The sequence below is a fragment of the Gallinula chloropus genome (genome assembly GCF_964237585.1).
Source record: "Gallinula chloropus genome assembly, chromosome: 3".
Classification (NCBI taxonomy): domain Eukaryota; kingdom Metazoa; phylum Chordata; class Aves; order Gruiformes; family Rallidae; genus Gallinula; species Gallinula chloropus.
The window spans coordinates 21,351,077-21,368,979 of NC_140087.1; the positions used below are offsets into that span (position 1 = coordinate 21,351,077).

General features: G+C 49.0%; 1 protein-coding gene across 1 annotated transcript; it reads right to left on the bottom strand.

Annotated features, from left to right (window-relative positions):
* Positions 1-312: 312 nt before the first annotated feature.
* On the bottom strand, positions 313-17,380 carry SLC35A1 (solute carrier family 35 member A1). The gene is made up of 8 exons (XM_084261861.1): positions 17,291-17,380; positions 14,124-14,301; positions 7,696-7,855; positions 7,173-7,325; positions 5,716-5,782; positions 2,621-2,797; positions 2,093-2,227; positions 313-826 (listed from the first exon to the last, which is right to left on the bottom strand). The coding sequence occupies exons 1-8, from the start codon at positions 17,304-17,306 to the stop codon at positions 696-698; spliced, it is 1,017 nt and encodes a 338-aa protein (XP_084117987.1). The 5' UTR covers positions 17,307-17,380; the 3' UTR covers positions 313-695.
* Positions 17,381-17,903: the final 523 nt, after the last annotated feature.

Consider the following 17,903-nt stretch of genomic DNA (forward strand, 5'->3'; position numbering starts at 1 on the left):
AAAGTGCAAGAACGTCTGCAACTCAAGAGAAACACCAGTCTTTCCTTTTGACTGTTTAAACCAAAGAGCAAGAGCTGCTTCTGATCACTTCCAGGTTAAGTGATGCTTGAAGCATGGTTACTCCTGGGGGAGTTGTGTCAGGACACACACAAGACTTGCTTGCAAGGAGGGAAAAAATACTATGAATTCACCATAAAACCACTGGAGAAGTACTCTGTTCATCTCTGATGTATCACCTAGAAGAGAACCTTTTTCTGTCATTAGTCACACTGCAGTTGGTAAGTGGTTTAACAGAAAATGCTGGCAGTAATTGCTCTTTTTAATTCATTTTTATGAAGCTTTTGGGTATTTCTGCCCTCAGGGCAAGACAGTTTATCAAGTACACAAAGAAGCAATTCCCCTTTGTTATGTACATTATATACAACTGAGTGTTCAGTTTCTTCATTCTGCTTTCCTTGTAAATGGGGCTCTTCACCATCCAACACGATCGAAGAGAATACCTGTGATAAAATACCCGTCCAGCTCCTCAGTGTCAGCCTGGAAACCTCACCTGTAAAACAGAACTAGCTTCTGCTTTTATAGTCTATCCCACTTAAACAGTTTCACGACTCGCTTAAGGCTATTTTTTAAAAAAAAATGCAGGGCTTTTTAAAGTCTTTTTTCTCTGTCTGTCTGTCCATCTGCCTGGAAAAATGTCACACAGTAGCAAGTCTCTCTTTTGAGCTCTTGGTCTCCAAGGGCTGGATTTTTGTGGTGTCTTGTCGAGGTAATCCATAGAGGTAAATGGAAACACACACCAGGAGAGCACCCAGGGAGAAGGTAACAGCTGAAAGGAAACAACAAAAGTTTATTTAAACATCTCCATCTCATAAGCTATCATCTAAGTTATGATATCTGAATGACAAACTCACTCAAAACTGAACAGGACAAGTCAGTATGTCACAGAATCTAGACTTCTCCTCTGTCACTGAGGACTCTCAAATGTTTACAATCACCACACCATTCATCTCATCTCGTATCAGCAAGAACATGGTGATGGTCAGAAAATCAAGCATGAGACAGCTGCTGTAGCTCCAGATGCCTCCTGACAGGCTTAGTGTAATAAAAATAATGTTGAAGGCACAGTGGATGGGATAAAGCAGCCCGTGATAACACACTGTGTTAGCAGATCACACAGTGGATGGGTAGTGCAGCCCTGTTTTAGCCTTTTCCCTTCTCAACAGGGTTAAGGATCTCTGTTAATGAGGCTCTCACAGAAACACTACCAGTCTGGTTCAATTGTGTCACGCATCAAGAAAACGTTCTGCCCAAGTGAGTTTTTGAGCCAGCTGTGTGTGTTTCATCACTTGCTTTAAGGTGCTGCCTTTTTCCCAGCCAAACGCTGATGAACTTCTCCTTACACAAACTTCCCTTGCGTTTCAGCTTACTGATTCCACACCAGAAGGCACGCTCTTCTGCCATCACCTGTGCCTCCTTGGGGTTACGGTAGGAAAGCAGAACATACCTACATAGCTATGAAGGACTGAGCAGAACCTACCAGCAATCTGCTGTTTGCTTTCAAAAGTATTTACCCCATCAGTCATGACCCAGCTGCTGTTTGACTCGCTCTCAGGTGGTGCTGGCCACAAGCAAACAGGGAAGGTAAAAGGTAATTCTGTAGTGCATATAACTTGACAGGGATGGGGCAAAGCCCTTGCAGGAAGAACTGAGGAGTAATTTGGCACTGGCTCTACTAAACCCAACAAGAAACGATACCTTACCAACAGCAGCCTCAGGTAAGCAGCTGCATCACACGTTAAACGGCATCGGAAAGCAGTTCATGAGTAAAGCTGTATAAAGTCCTAAGTGGTTTAGGTCAAGAAGTATGTTTCCATTTGAGGTTGTGGCATGCCTCAGAAAGAATGAATCCTGAATGCTCATGAAAGCACAAGGCTGTCAGACACCTTACGTGACACAACACAGATGGGCACAACCCATCAGTGCACGGGGGTCCCAGAGTTAAAACCAGGAAAATCAAAAGGCCTTGCAAACATCTGCTGGCCAGGGAGGACACACCCCGTACAGTCACATCAAATGGCAACAAGGCACTTACTTATCTGGAGGCCAAAGAGGACGACTGATGCCACAGTAGACAGAACAATGGCTGCCGCCGCAGAAAAGCCCTTCATAATGTTATCTGTGTACTTAACGACGACCGAGGTGTAGAGGCCACCGACGCTGGCGAGAACTGGAAAGCAGGTAACAGGCTTCCATTAGTACAGGTGCAGTAGAAATGACGTGGTTTACTCCCCTGGGATACTCCTTGCGGGGGGCTATGTCATCCCAGCTTGTGATACAATGCAACACCCAGCAAAACGGGGTATCTGCACAGCACCCAGCAGATCAGACAGGACTCACTGAAAGATGACCTGCTCGCTACTCCGTCAGTCAGACTGCTGTTTCTGCAACTGTTTAAATTCAATAGGGTATTTCCAAGATAATGACACTTCTAAAAAACCCTCAGAACACAGTAAAGGACAGTGGGCCAGACTGAATTTGCAGCATTGTGTAATCAGTTATATCGACCATAGTTTAAAAAGCAAAGCAATGGCGCAAGACCCAAACCCCAGGAGATACTCACAGATGACAAACCAGACGTAGTATGTATAGCCATAGAAAAACCCCTTCTCAAGCACTTGGGCTCCGTCTGACATGTACACGCCAATTAAAGTCACCACGATCCCAGATAAGTACATCTGAATATTCCTCACCCACAAGGAAGTATCTGAGCTCTTCAGGACCTTCTCAAAATAAACCCCTAAAAAAGAAAAAAAATAAAAAGCCTCATGGCATCATGATGAAGCATCATCCTTAATGATCCGTGTGCTTCATAGTGTTTTAAAGCCAGGCAGGGCTTCTGGAATCATCTTGTCCTACCGACTGTTAGGTTTCACGGAAGTTCTCAATGCAGAAGGCCCAAACCCACCTCCTGCTGACGTGTGTCTTCCAGGACAGGACCATTTTAATGGGTGCACAGCATCACAAATCGATTCTGTTTCTCTTTACAGTTGTTTTAACAGTGAACCTCACTGGCAACTGGCAAATCAAACTATTCCTCATTTGCACTCGATTTGCCAGGCTTCTGTCCAGCAGAGTCTTGTGGGCAATTCCACACCAGGAAAAAAGCATTTCCCCTCAGCACCTGGTATTTTATCCCCAGGACAGTATTTATGTATTTTACTATGATGTAGAATTTTTTTTTCCCTTGCATTGGGCTACTTTGTAATAAAAAACCCACATTAAAACCAGGGGTGGGGCTGTATTACCTCAGTGCTGAGACAGAAAATTCCTGGGAAGCCTCGTGCTTGCAGAGCAGTTGGCAGAGCAGTGGCTCTGAAACCACAGCTTCAGGGGATTACAAAAGCAAATCAAAACCGATGCCTTCTGCTAATTGAAACTACAGATTGGTCTTGGGGAAATGGAATTCATCTTCATCTAAAGCCCTTGTTCACAGTGCCACGCTGATGAGCATTACTTTTACACTCTGCATCACTGCAATTCCCCAAACACCTTTTCACTGCTCTCCCTGGGAGGTGCACGCTGACATCTGACCAGGCAATCCATAGCTGCCTTTTTAACCATCGCTCCCGTACCAGGACTCTGCTGACCTCTGGAATTTCCTCCACATTTCAAAACTCAGGCAGCAGTTTGCAAGACTCAACTTTTTCTCAGGCATCGCTATGGTTTCTGGTGCAAGTCCTACTGACTGAATGCTCACTGCTGACTGATGTCACCCCAGATCTCTCCTACAATATGAGAAAAGTACATGGAACTGACAAAGCTGGCACAGAGAAAAGACCCGTGAGTCTTTCCTCCCCAAAATCATGCTTAGCTTCAAGGAACATCTTGCTACTCTTTTATTCATGAAAAACACAATCTATAATTTAATAGAGAAGGAGGAATATGTATGGTGAATGAATTAGAAAACACATTTGTATTTCAGGGGTTGAAATAATAATACAATGTTTCCTTGTTTGCTTTTATCTCCTGTGAATACACATTTTAATGCCTAAACAACAATGTCAACACAAAACTAGCCTTGCTGATGGCTGCAGTGCTTAAGGGAACCCACGGGAACCGACCTGGAGTCTTCTGCCAGCTGAGAAGACCCACAGAGCACACCCAGAGGTAACCAATGCGCCAGTCCTGGCTTGGGCATGAAGTGGACTTGTAAACTTCATAAACTACAACTTGTTGTGAAGCAAGTAAGCCAACGAAATTATGCTTTTGGATTCCCCAAAACATACAGAAGTCACTCCACTAGGCAGGATGAAGGAAAGACTGGGTGCTCTTTAGAGAAATTACTCAAGTCCTGTTTCAAGTCACAAAAAATCTGCCATTAATTCATCCAATGCTTTTAGAAGCACTGCTGGGCCCCTGCAACCTTGGATATTACTACAAGATCAGCAGTTTGAAGGAAAAAACCTTTTCCCCAACTCTGAGGGACTAAAAGATACAATTTTTTGGACTTTACTGGAATAATACAAAAAAATTAACACGGTCAGTCCTGAAACTGAAGGTTTACTGCCAAAAAAACTTCTTCATGTGGGTGGGGAAGGCAGAAAAGGAAAGGACTCTCAATAGAACTTATGTTCTCAGCATGTAAGGCCCCAAGGGCACAGGGACCTTCATGGATGAGATACTCTGTTCGCCCAGCTGCCTCAAAGCTGCGGCTGTCAGTGAGGAGACGCCCAGGCTGCAATCCTTCTGCTGGAACAGCAAGCCATACGTGTCCCAAACCTGTAGGGCTGCCTGCAGCAGACCTTTCAGTGGTCTGAATTTGCAGACCTTTAGAAGCACAGCTATCTCCCCACGTTATCAGAGAAAGCTAGAGAGCTGTAGGAGGCTCCGAGGTCTCGTGGCTTGGGAGCATCTACTGAAATAAGTGAATTTATAACCTTCCAGGAAAAGCTAATTGAGCTCTGCACAGTCATATTCAGCATTTCTGCTTCAAAGCACCCTTTTCACTGAGAAGAGAGCACATAAGAATGGCATCCCCCTCCTTCTCCTCCCTCCAAACCAGAGCTACTCTGAGGGGAAATGCTGTTTGTGGAAAGAAACAACACAAAACAACCAACACAAATAAACACACACCTCCTCAACCAAAAGCCCTCCACAGAGTTCATCTAGGCTTACTGCTACTCATCTTCCTCTCTGCCTTATTTATGCTCCCTCTGCATCTGGGTTCAGTTTGATCCACCTACAGGACTATGGCAATGAGTATTTTGGGGCTGAGCTGGCACAGGAATTGAGTGAGAAGCCCCATTCCCCTGACAAAAAGCGCGGGTATTCCCTGTGACCACCGTAAGGGAGCTATTCACTGTAACACCAACTTGATGAACTTGATGTACATTAATTAATTGTACCAGGTCAGTCATTATGGATGTTCCCCACAGTATTACTCTACCCATCTGAAAGACACTTCCACTTGCAAACCATCCTTCTAAGGTGCATCATGTAAAACCAATAGTATGTGCTCCTAGTCATTTGCTTGACAACTGGAGTAATTATGTCATGAATCTGTCATAATTACTGCAAGTAGAAGATAACTACAGGTAGAGGGGATAAAGTTCTTTTTAATCTTATAATCAATGAAGACAGTTAACTCATGTAGAACGTTCTGTTTTAAACATTGTGTCCTTTTAATGTGACCTGCATATGGAAATGATACTGTACCTGCAAACCCCGAGCACAGCACAGCAACGGCAATGGCTACAAACCCCAGCCATGGATTCTGCTCCACCTGCAACAGTAACCATGACTTTAAAGAGGATGCAACACTTCAGCACTTTGCAGTAACAAAGTAGCTCTGGAACTGATTAAGTACAGCAGAAATAGGACCAACAGTTGACAATGTACTCGCTTAGCTAGAGCTGCTCTTCAGGTTAGCACGGTGTAGCTGTGTGGCCTTTTTCCTGGAGAGAGTCCAGAGGAGGCTACAGAGATGATGAAGGGCCTGGAGCATCTCCCCAATGAGGAAAGGCTGAGTGAGCTGGGACTATTCAGCCTGGAGAAAAGAAGACTAAGGGGGGACCTTATTAATGTTTATAAATATCTGAAGTATGGGATGCAGGGGGAAATGGCCAGCCCCTTTTCAGTGCTCTGTGGAGACAGGACAAGGGGCAATGGCTGCAAGTTGGAGCACAGGAAGTTCCACACCAAGATGGGGAAGAACTTTTACCCAGTGAGGGAGCCCTGGGACAGGCTGCCCAGGGTCATGTGGAGTCTCCTTCTCTGGAGATATTCCAGCCCTGTCTGGACACCTCCCTGTGCAATATGAGCTGGGGAGCTGCTCTGGCAGGGGGGTTGGACCTGATGATCTCTTGAGGTCCCTTCCAACCCCTGTGATTCTGTGATCCTTTCACTTTCTACGTGCAGAGAAGGCACCGTCTATGCGCTGCAGCCAGCCTTCCTCCCCAGCCACATGACCTGCCTTTCCCACTAACACCTCTGACCAGCAACTAAGGCCTAAGAAACAGAAGACACTTGTTTCCTAGAGTGAGATGAGGTCAGTGCCTCCGAAGGGTGTGTTTAAATGACATACCCACACCCACAAGGCACTGGGGATTTACTCCTAATCCCGCCAAGCGCTTCGATTCCAAGTTCTCTCCTCCAACAACCACAACGATACCAGGGCCAACGGCTGGAAACGCTGTTATTACTCAGGTACTCCGGTGATGGTGCATCAGACCGATCACAACTGTGGTAATTTATACTAATTGTAGCAATCAGGTGCCTTTCCAGTGAGTGAGCACAGAGCAATACCGCAAGCCTGCCAGAACTGGCACACAGTAAATGTGATCAAACTAGTGGTTAAGTTGTAGAATCATAGAATCACAGGGGTTGGAAGGGACCTCCAGAACTCATCGGGTTCAAGCCCCCTGCCAAAGCAGCTCTCCAGCTCATCTTGCACAGGTCAGCATCCAGATGGGTCTGGAATATCTCCAGAGATGGAGACTCCACACCCCCCTGGGCAGCCTGTCCCAGGGCTCCCTCACCCTGAAGAAGCGGCTGGGAACTGGAAGTGGATACAGCTGTGTGGAGTGTAAGAGCCCTGACCTTAATCCCAGCAGCTGTGAAGTGAAAGGCAAAGTACAAAGCAGTTTGTTCTTCACTGTCAAGTAAACTCTTACCTGCACTTTCGTAGCCTGAGCAGGCTTCCACTGGACGAGGGTAACGCCACCACACAGCATGAAGACAGAGAACCACTGCAACTTACTAAGGGTCCGGTTGAGCATGAGGACTGTACATAGAGCTGTACAAGGGATCTTCAGCTGGTACGTCACCTAAAGAAGGTGGGAGTATAGCAGGGAAGGTACGGCTTTAGAACCTCCAAAACAAGAAAATGAAACAGAAAATGCAACCACAGAGCGACAAATTTTATATTCACTGATGTCCTACAGAGCCTTGGGTGCCACTGCCAGTTACCACAATGTGAATGTGAAGTGTCCCTAGCAGTGAGTAGGCTTAGCTCAGAAAACCAGGGCACTGCAGCAGAGTGTACGTACACTCTGACTAAAAGCCAAGTGATGCTTTAGTGTAACACTGAGGCTGAAGAGAGTCCTGTGTGCGAGGCAGACAGACACCTAGCACACACCCCTCATGAAGCAGGAAAGAGAAACGTACTTACAGATCAGTTACCAAGACGTGTGTTACCTGGTAAACTGCCGCATCCAGGTTGCTGAGAGCCACGAAGGCCATGTTGTTCTGGAGAGCGTACACTAGAGATGGAACGCTTAACTTCAGCAATTCTGTGGGACTCCCAAATACATTTTCTTTTAAAGATGTTATCAACCTTGCCAGACTTCCAGTCTCTCTGCAAAACAAAACATCAGCGTGACCAAGGGCTCTGAACTGGTGTTTGAAACCAGGAATCACATCGATGCATCCTTGGGAGAGGAAAATTAGGAAAGGACTAACTGGGAAGAAACGGCCAGGTTGTCAACAAGGCAAAACCCCTGGAGGTGAAGAAGACATTCTGGAATCAGAAGACTGCATGCATTGATGTGTAATTAAACAACCATGAACACTGCAAACAGTGCTATAATTTGCTAAGTATACAGGCAGTGGGTGAGAAGGCTGTTGTCCTCGTCCCCTTCCTCCCCACCCTTTTTTTTTCTGCTATCAATATTTGTGTGCAACGTCAAATGTGGGTGACTTTCCAAATCCCCTTTCAACTGGGCCTCACAGAATCCACAAGGATAAACCAATCAAAAGTCATTGCACCCTTGCTCACTACTGAGCTGGAAACAGCTCTCATTCCTCAGCCAGCCCCAGGTTCCTCTTCCTGCTTGTGCTGCGGGCATGGCTGGAGTGCCAGTGGGGCAAGGTCTGGCAGGGTGCACGGTGGCTCCCTGCTATTGCCTTGCATCTTCATGTCTCCTTTATGTAATTACAGTGCCTGCAAGAGCACAAAAGGGGGAACAACGCACCACTTCTTGCTGCTGTCCCCTTCTGCAGCTTGCTCCTCAGCTTATTAGAGCTGACCTGTGCGGTGCTGGTTCTACCATATCATTCACACATCAATCTGACATTTCTTGCTTACTTGAGCCCTCTGGTTCCCTTCCCAGCTCGCCCCAGGTCCCGTGTTCCCTCTTTCCATTCTTCTCTCACTTGTCCACTGACAAGTACCAATATCCAAAACTGCTTCTGTCCCCTCCCACAGGCCTCTCAAATTGTGTCCTGAACTGCTCCTAAATTTAGCACTCCTTCTGCTACCTTTATGTGAATGAACAAATGGCTCACAGCATCCTCAGCGCCCCACGAGCCCACACGCTTCATCCAGGTCCCAGTTTCCTTCTTTTAACAAACAGACATCACCTACCTGCCCCTAACTCTTATCCTGCAAAATTAGCAACCTCTCTATGCCTCAGACTCCTTGATTAACTACCTTGCTCCAGAATATTCCCCGTTCCTGATCGAGCCCTGACTGTACTCCAGGTTCTTAGATTTTTCCTCTCTGAAGATTAATGGGCTCTACCATCTCATGTTCCTTCTGTCTAAGTTTCTCTCCTCCCTTGTCTCCCTCCCTGCTTGGCATGAAGATACACTTCGTTTTCTCCTTGTTCGTAGCGAGAGCAGTCTTTACAGTGGCAGCTGGAAGGGATTCTTCCCATCTGTCCCCTAAGAGAGAGCACCCACAAACACCCCATCAGGAGCTGGTACAGCCACCAGAGGCAGGTATGGCTTCCCACGCTCCTGCTGTATAAGCCAGGTTGTGTGTGTGGTGGTTAACTCTGGCCTGGCCAGAACCAGGACAGGATGTGAAGCTCTTTCCTGACTTAAGGCAAAACTTTGCTCAGGACAGACTTGGTGACAGCAAGTGTTGCAGCAGTCAGACATGCCTGGCCATGGGGAACAGCCACTGATACAAAGCCCAGAGACAAGTAGCACTTAAAGCAGAGTCTGGAGGACAAGGAAGGGGAAGAGTTTATGGTACAGCTCACTGTACCCTAGATACAGAACCATATAAAATGTTGTGAGTCAATTGCATTATAAGCAAAATTGTTGGTTTAACTACTCAGCAATGTATCTGTTACATTGCCTGGCGTTGGGACGCAAGATGTACAAGGAAAACCAAGAGTTCCTGGTAATAACCAAGTACACAAGCACTTTAGTCCAGCTATCTCAAATGCCTAACTGCAAATAAAATATGCTTAGCACAGATACAGTTCTACTCTGTGAGAATCTTAAGTCACACAATACCACAGAGTAATTAATGGCCTCTTCTACATGTTCATAATGACGTGGGCTGACGAACAAGGAAACAATATTTAAACTATACCTGCCTCTGTTCCAGACCACGCTCTGTGAATTAGCTGATTACACATTTAACGTCAAATCACAGCAGCAATAGAAGTTTCTGTCTACTTTGACTTCTAGCGTGGTTGCCCTGGAAGGGCAACCAGGCTGGTGAAAGGGCTGGAGGGCAAATCCACTGAGGAGCAGCTGAGGGAGCTGGGGGTGTTCATCCTGGAGAAGAGGAGGCTGAGGGGAGACCTTATCACCGCCTACAAGTACCTGAAGGGAGGTTATAGAGAGGTGGCCGATGGTCTCTTCAGCCAGGTGACAGGAGATGGGACAAGGGGAAATGGCCTCAAGCTGTGCCAGGGCAGGTTTAGACTGGACAGTAGAAAACAATTTTTTCCTGAAAGAGTTGTTGGGGCCTGGAACAGGCTGCCCAGGGAGGGGGCTGAGTCACCTTCCCTGGATGTGCTCAAAAAAAGGGTTGATGAGATACTTAGGGATATGGTTTAGCTTAGGATGGGAATGGTTGGACTTGATGATCTTCAAAGGTCTTTTCCAACCTGGTGATTCTGTGATTTCAGCAATGAAGAATAACACAGATGTCCAGTAAGCACCACTTTCCCTGTAGCTTTTGAGAACAAGAAGATGGGCTGCCTGGCAGTTGATCTTTGCAGCGGGTGTGCTCTCTGAAGCTGCGCTTATCACGAATCTCTGAGCTGCATTCAGCACAAAGATCACGTGGAGATGGATTTATATCTACAAACGATAATTTAGAACAAGCTTCTGTGCACAGCTGATAATGCAAACTAAGGTACCAAAGATGTGTGCTGCAACAGTCAAATAAGAAAGGAAAACATCATCTAGCTTGAAGTCAGCATTCTTGATGTTGACCTAAATCCGACTTTTCTTGATAGGTCTGAGCAGATGAGAGGCAGGAACAGCAATCAGTTCTGCGACAGAAACAGGCCTTTGTTAGGAACCTGAATCTAAAACCTGAGTTTGCAAGTCAGCTCTACTCTTCTGCAGCAACAGTTAAGTTACTGTGTACCATCTAAGAACACAGACAACGTAATTACCAGATGGTAAACTGGGCTGCAAGTAAATATGGGAAGTTAAAAGTACAGGTGAGTAAATAATTGACACATCTTAAACTGTCATAAACCTCTCTTTTGAAAGATAAGCTTTTGGCATTCATCCATTCAGTGTGCCTTCCTGGAGAAATCTTAAAAGTAAACCCAACAATGGCATTGTCTCAGAGTGTGGAAGAAAAGAAATTCTGCAGCCAGGACAACGCCAGAGTCCAGCTCCAGTGTCCTGTATCTTGCAGTAATCAGTGCTGGCTGGCTGACAGAGAACAAGGCACCCACCCAAATGTATCCTGCTGTACAGAAAAAACAGATAGTCTTCCATCTTCTAACTGGTTATTAAACTCCAAAGGCCCCTTGGGTGAAATAAATTGGTTGGGACTTTAAACCCAGAGGAGAAGGAAACTATGCTGGAATTTATGCTGCTCAACAGACTCACATGTGATCTATGGTGGGAGATTGCTAGGAAATGGACAAATGTTCTTGATTATACTCAATTATATCTGATACTTGAGAGGAAACTTCTGATAATTGCAAAAGGGCCTCTCAGTACACCAAGCAGAACTCACCAGAGCTTCTGTCATCTGAGAAACAGTTCAGTTACCTGGACAGCAAAGGCAGGCATCCGACCCACCTGCAAGCGAGACATCCTACCAAAAAGAGGGGAGCACAGCCTGATGAATAGTGTCTGCTGGTGCCCATCTCTCTCTCAACTATGGAGAAAAAACCCCACTAGCTGACCTGATCAGAATAGATATTGTAACCTGCTCAGTGAATCAGATTCATCATGTGATAATTGGCAAACATAGCTCAGTTGTCAATAAAAGAGAAAGAATCCTAGGAAATGCCAACCCCGAAATGCAGTGACCATCTCTGAACCAGCATCTGGGAGAAAGATGTGAGTCGCTCTCCGACAGCACCAGCTCAAGGCTCAGCTGTGTTCTGACCAAGACAGAAAGCACCTTCATCCCTCTGCCTAATGCCACAGCAAATTCACATCCCAAGTGCTGCATCCAGCTCTGGAGCCTGTTTCAAAAGGGATGTATTGATGCTGTAAATGCTCTGGAGATGGTTCTAGGACAATTACGGAAATATTAGAGTAGGATTCCCAGCTTAGAAAATAAATAGAACCACAGAATGTGTTAGGTTGGAAGAGACCTTTAAAGGTCACCTACTCTAAGCCCCTTGCAGTAAGCAGGGACATCTTCACTAGATCAGGTTGCTCAGAGCTTCATCAAGCCTGACCTTAAATATCTCCAGGACTGGGGCCTCTACTGCTTCTCTGGACAACCTTTTCCAGTGCCTCACCACCCTCATAGTAAAGAATTTCTTCCTAATGTTTAACCTAAACCTGCCCTCTTTCAGCTCGAATCCATTGCCCCAAATCCTATCACTACACTCCCTGGTGAACAGTTCTTCCCCAGCTCTCTTACAGGCACCTTTCAGGCACTGGAAGGCCACTATAAGACCTCCCCAGAGCCTTCTCTTCTCCAGGCTGAACAAGCTCAACTCTCTCAGCCTGTCTTCACAGGAGACTGATGAAAACACAATACAGATCTGTAGAGATCTAAAAATAAAACTGAAGGGGGATAGGTTCTTTGCAATGCCTGTCAGCACAGGAAGACAGAACCCAGTGAAACTGCTAGATAAAATGCTTATTAAAGAGTTCTTTGTCATACGTGGTGTAATTCTATTGCAGAAGTCATTTCACAGATAGAGCAGGGACTGCCAGCTCAAAGAGAAACCAGACAGTCTCACGGAGGTCGTTAGGTGCTGCAGCCACAGCGTCCACACAGCACCCAGGCTGGGAAACCCAGGAGCTTCTGCCACCAGCCAAGGAGAGAGGAGCCTGTGCTTGCGCTGCTGCCTACACTTCTGTTCCCCGCAGCCCCCGCTGGCTGCTGCCGAAGGGAGGGCAGTGGCCCACGTGGATCTTTGGCTGCACAGGGCTGTTCTAAGGACAGAACAGACTTCAGAGTCAAAAGCCTTTTTCATTTTTTCAAGCCAAAAGCTCCCGTGTAGATTTGGTGGATGCAGTATTACGGACCCCTCACAGAAGGCAGGGAGCTGACCCTGCTGGACTGGGCCTCTCTGGTGCCCTGCAAACAGCCCGGGTGCGCACCAGAACAGATGTGGGAAGTTACACACATGGGTGAGACCACCAAAATGCCACCCACAGGCGCCTCACTGCTGACAGGCGTGGGCTGCTGGAGTCTCCAGGAAGCAGCCTGGGCCAGGATCCACGCCGGCCACAACGCCAGGAGGATCACAGCATAACCACTCCTCCGCAGAGCCGCTTCTGCCAACACTTCGTGCTGGCAGAGTGAGAAGCCCAGGTACATAAAAAGAACAAAAGGAGGAGAAGCTTGCCACTGGTCACCTGGCCTTCTCTCAGTCATTACAGTAAATGAAGGATTTAACACAAGGCAGTTTGCTGCTGCTGCCTTACCAAATTCAGGCACTGTCCCGTTTCTAGAGCACATAAAATGACATACTGATGCTAAGCAGGGAAGGTCTGAAGGGCATCGTGTGACTTCACAATTCTCTAGCACAACAGCCAGCCAGTACCAAAAGCCACAAAGAGGTGGGCAGAAACCCTAAAAGAACAAATTCCACCCCAAGAGCAAGAACCAGGCTTTGGGAAAACCTGGAATATAAAGATTCTTCCAAGGAAAGATGTAGCACAGAGAAGCTGGGAGCAAAGACAGCAGCTGACTGATGGCCCCCCCGCTTCAGATGCTCACATGTGGATTCAAGTTGTAGTTCTTAGTGGCAGTCTGGGACTACAGAAACTCTAATAATAACTTCTGACCATGGTCTTTCAGCATCGATCCCCCAGGTTTACAGGGACAGCAGAAAATATCTGTCTGTATCCCTGTTGGGGAAATTCATGAATAGGAACATTACAGTTCTATGTAACTCAGCAGAGGACGGCTCACAGTGCAGCTTTCATCAACACCAGTATTTTAAAGACCCAAAACATTGCAGATAATCCACAATGACATTTTGAACCCATTCCAAAGCACACAAAAATAGCAAATATGCAGAAAGGACACACCTGAACACTGAGGAGGTTACAAAGCAGTTTCAGTTGAGAAGGACTCACAAGCTCTAACCTGCTCCAAAATGCCTCTTCCCCAGCATGGCTATCCAGCTGTGTTCTCAAACACAGCTGTACTTTGGCACCTGAGAAGCTGAGGTCAGAAGCTTGGGGCTCGCTTTCAAAATACTGATGAGCATTCCCATACTTACCTAGCCAAGATGCCCACGCTCAAGAACAGCTTGATAACTTCAGTGATGCACACGGCCGTCGTGGAGAAGTACAGCTCTGTCTGCACTGTCCTTGTGTACCGCAAGGCGACCGTGTACGTTGCGGCAACCAGGGTCATCACCGTGAGGCAGTACAGCTTGAACAGCAACCCGACATTCTCTGAAAGAAAACAGAGATGACGACTCAACACGCCCTTCACTTTAATTTAAGAACTGAAACTGGGTGTTCTCCAGCTGGAGGTCTGTACCAAACACTAGCATGGCAGCATACGGTGCTGTGAAAAACTTCCTGAAAAAGGTTAAGTTTAAATTTTTGTTCTCTTCTTCTCCAAGCTAAAGAGGCCCAGCTCCCTCAGCCTTTCCTCATAAAAAAGATGTTCCACTCCCTTAATCATCTTGGTGGCCCTGTGCTGGACTCTTTCAAGGACTTTCCTGTCCTCCTTGAACTGAGGGGCCATCCTTCATTCTAGAAAAAATAATCATAGACTGATATTTATATAATAATAATATCTTTCTGTGCTTTCCTGCTCTTTAGCTGACAGTAAGTGCTCGCTCTGAAGTGTCAGCCAATCCTCTCCACGCAGTATACTGAAGTCTGACACACAGAGCGTTGGCACACTAGTAAAAGCAAAGAGAGAGAAGTTCAGTATCAGCAGGGAAGGGAAGCAATCTAGCAAATCTTAATAAATAAGGCAGCATTTCCTTCAGCCTTATTTTCTATCTAAGAGAAGAGTTTTGCTCAGGACAGTGATGAGACTGCAGAAAGGGCTTTCAGGAAAAAGTACTCCCTGCAGAAAACACTAAGAGTATGGTTACTGGTGTAAATTCAACCATAGGAAGATCTACGTATCACCTGTGCTATCCCCTCTATCTTCCTGGCTCCTGCAACAGTAGTACTTCTTGTAACAGTTTTGCCCTGGACCAACTACTACCCTGTGTAATTTAGGAGCTGGCCCGCTCCGGAGCTCCTCACCCAGCTGCCCCCCTCCAAGGCCCGAGTGTCATCGTGTGGATGCATCCAGGCCACGCCGGTTCGTTCCCGTGCCAGAGAATGGCTGAGTACCAGTAAAGAGCACAGAGCAAGACCCCAAACAGGACCCCCTATGACAGGGGACATTGACAGGGGACATCAGTAAACATGAGGTGTCTACAAAACCATTGTTCAACCTGGTAAATTCGTCTTTGTTATGAGTGGCATCTGGCTGGGGGAGGGGGGGAATGTTGGTCACTCAGCAGCATCTTTCGGGCCATTACCTGTCATGTTCTGAATATCCTAAGGAAACATCCTTTAATTGGTATAAGTTTATGTTCCTCTCCTGATTAGGGAAGGAGCCAACAGATAAGCTCCAGGCGGATTTGTTGGAACTTTGTTCCTTTAATCTGGGAACAAATTGGTGAATCCAGCACAAGTGCTGTTTTGGTTCATTTTTCTTACAAGGCAGTCATGCCTTCTATTGCATAACATTTCTGCAAGGTACAGTTAATACCTCCTGCTGCTGCAATCATTTAAATTAGCTGCTTCCTTATAGATAAAAATCTTACCCGCGTCAGTAACCACTTTTAAGAGGTAGAGCCAATTAGGTTTTGGTCTAACAATGCTTAAAAGAGACCAACAAGCTGTAACCCATTTTAAAATTAAGCTTGGAGTGCAGGGAGGGCGGGCAGGCAGTGGGAATCCAGGGACATAGCAAGCAGGAAATAAAACTAGCCAGCAGAGTTCCACAAAGCTGTATTTCCTCATACCGTTTCTGTCAGCGCTAAAATGCCTTTAACAGGGTTTTACACATTAAGGTTTTATGTCTAAGTGCTACCAAACTGAATCTAAGATTAACACTTGGCTGTATTAACTACTCCAAAAAACTGAGCGCGTGGCCCAGCTTGGCAACAGCCTGCAAACCTGGGTACACCAGGTGCAGTGGGACACCGTCACGGAGGCAGCAGCTGCACCAGACAGCGCTGGTGTGATGCTGGGAGCTGTCTGCACTTAGTTTTCAGCCTGGATCACACATCTGCACTGACACCAGCGCGGGACTCCGGGCAGGAGGACAATGCGGTTGGGGGGCATATCTCTCTTGGTGCTAAGCCTGGACTTATACCGGCTTAAAGGAGATAAAAGAAGCTATTGTTTCTCTCCCAGAGTTTCTCTTGCTGACTCCAGTGAATCCCACTCGCATGAAGCGTTTTCCAGCAAAAGGGACCGGCCAAACGCCTCGGGGCACAAAGGCAAAGCCTCCCACACAGCTCCACAGCTCACCTAACCCTGCCCACGGGCGCTTTTCACTGGCAGCCCAAGGCCGAGCCTGGCACTTCAAGCGAAGCCGAGCAGCCTCTGAAGGCAGCTGGGGCGGCGGGCACCCAGAGCCAGCCCTACGCACACCGCAGGGCCCCCTCCCGCGCCTGGCCCTCAATGGGGAGCCGGCAGAGGGGCTGCCATTGCCTTCCTCAGGGGCTGGAGCCCACCTGGCTCGGCCGAGGGCTCGGACACCCCTGCACACCCTTACAACCCGGGCTCCGGTGGCGTCTGGGGGCCGTGCGGCGCCCGCGGCCGTGTGAACCGGCGACGCGGGCCTCAGGGGCGGGGCTGAGCCCCGAAGGCGCTGTGCCGATGCTCCAAGGCTCCCACCGCGGGAAACCAGCGAAGGAAGCCCCGCCGCTCCGGAGACAGCTGCGGCTGGGGGTGGTCCTACAGGCGGAGGCGCCCACGGTGGCCCGAGGAAGCCCACGGCCCCGAGGGGCGGCAGCGAGAGGCCGCTCGCCAGACGGCGCCTCCCACACGCCGGAGAGGCGGGGGTCCCACCGCGGCCCCCGCAGCCGCCAGCGGCTCCGGGCCAGGCCGGCCACAGGCGGTGGGAGGACAGCGGGAGGGCGGGTCGGGAGAGAGAGCCCGGCGCGGCCCCGCGCAGCCCTGTCCCGCTGTTGCCGCGGTGGCGGCGCTGGGCGCCGCAGCCCCCGGCGGGGCGGACAGTTCCACTCCCTCCGCTGCGGGGGAGGCGGGGGGCAGCGGCGGCGCACAAGTCCCGCTTCGTCTTGGCGGCGTGGACGGGCAGACGGGATCGGCCCCCGCCCCCCCCTCGGCAGCGCTTCGCTCCCAGAGCCGCGGAATCCCGGCAGGTGACCCGCGCCGCCCGGCTCCGCGCCGCTGCCCTCACCTTTCGGAGGCGACATCGTGCCCGGAGAAGGCGCCGAGACCGCCGGGCCGGAGCCGTCCGCCGTGCCCCGCCGCTCCTCCCATCACACCATAGAGACCGGCGCTGCCGCCTAGAGCGCCCCGCCTCCCTTGTCTCACCATAGAGTCGGAAGTCCGGCTCGCCGGGATATCCCCCGGCTGCGGGATGCGGAGGGTAGCGGAGGCTGGAGCCGCCCGTCCCTCCCGCCGGCCGGTCAGGTTGCGGTCCCGCCGGCTTTGGCTGTAACCCGTCAATAGGAGGAGAAAGGGGAGGCTGTTGGGAACGCGCCCGCCAGCAGGGCGTGAGGCGGCCCCGCGGGCAGCCCGGCGATGGAGCGGGCGGGCGCGCTGCCCGCGCCTGGGAAGCGGCGGGCAGAGCCGTGCCCGGCAGCCCGGCAGCGGGTCGGGCGGCCCAGCCTTCCCTCCGGCCGGGGCTCGGCGCCCCGTGCGGCGCGGCAGCCTGCCCGTAGGTAGAGCTCCCTGAGAACCGAGGCCGCACACTGCGGAGATCAGGAACCCTGTGGTTTCTGTCGGAAAAGAGCTTGAAGATCATCGAGTCGAACCGTCTGCCCAGCCTTGCCAGGTCCAACACTAGG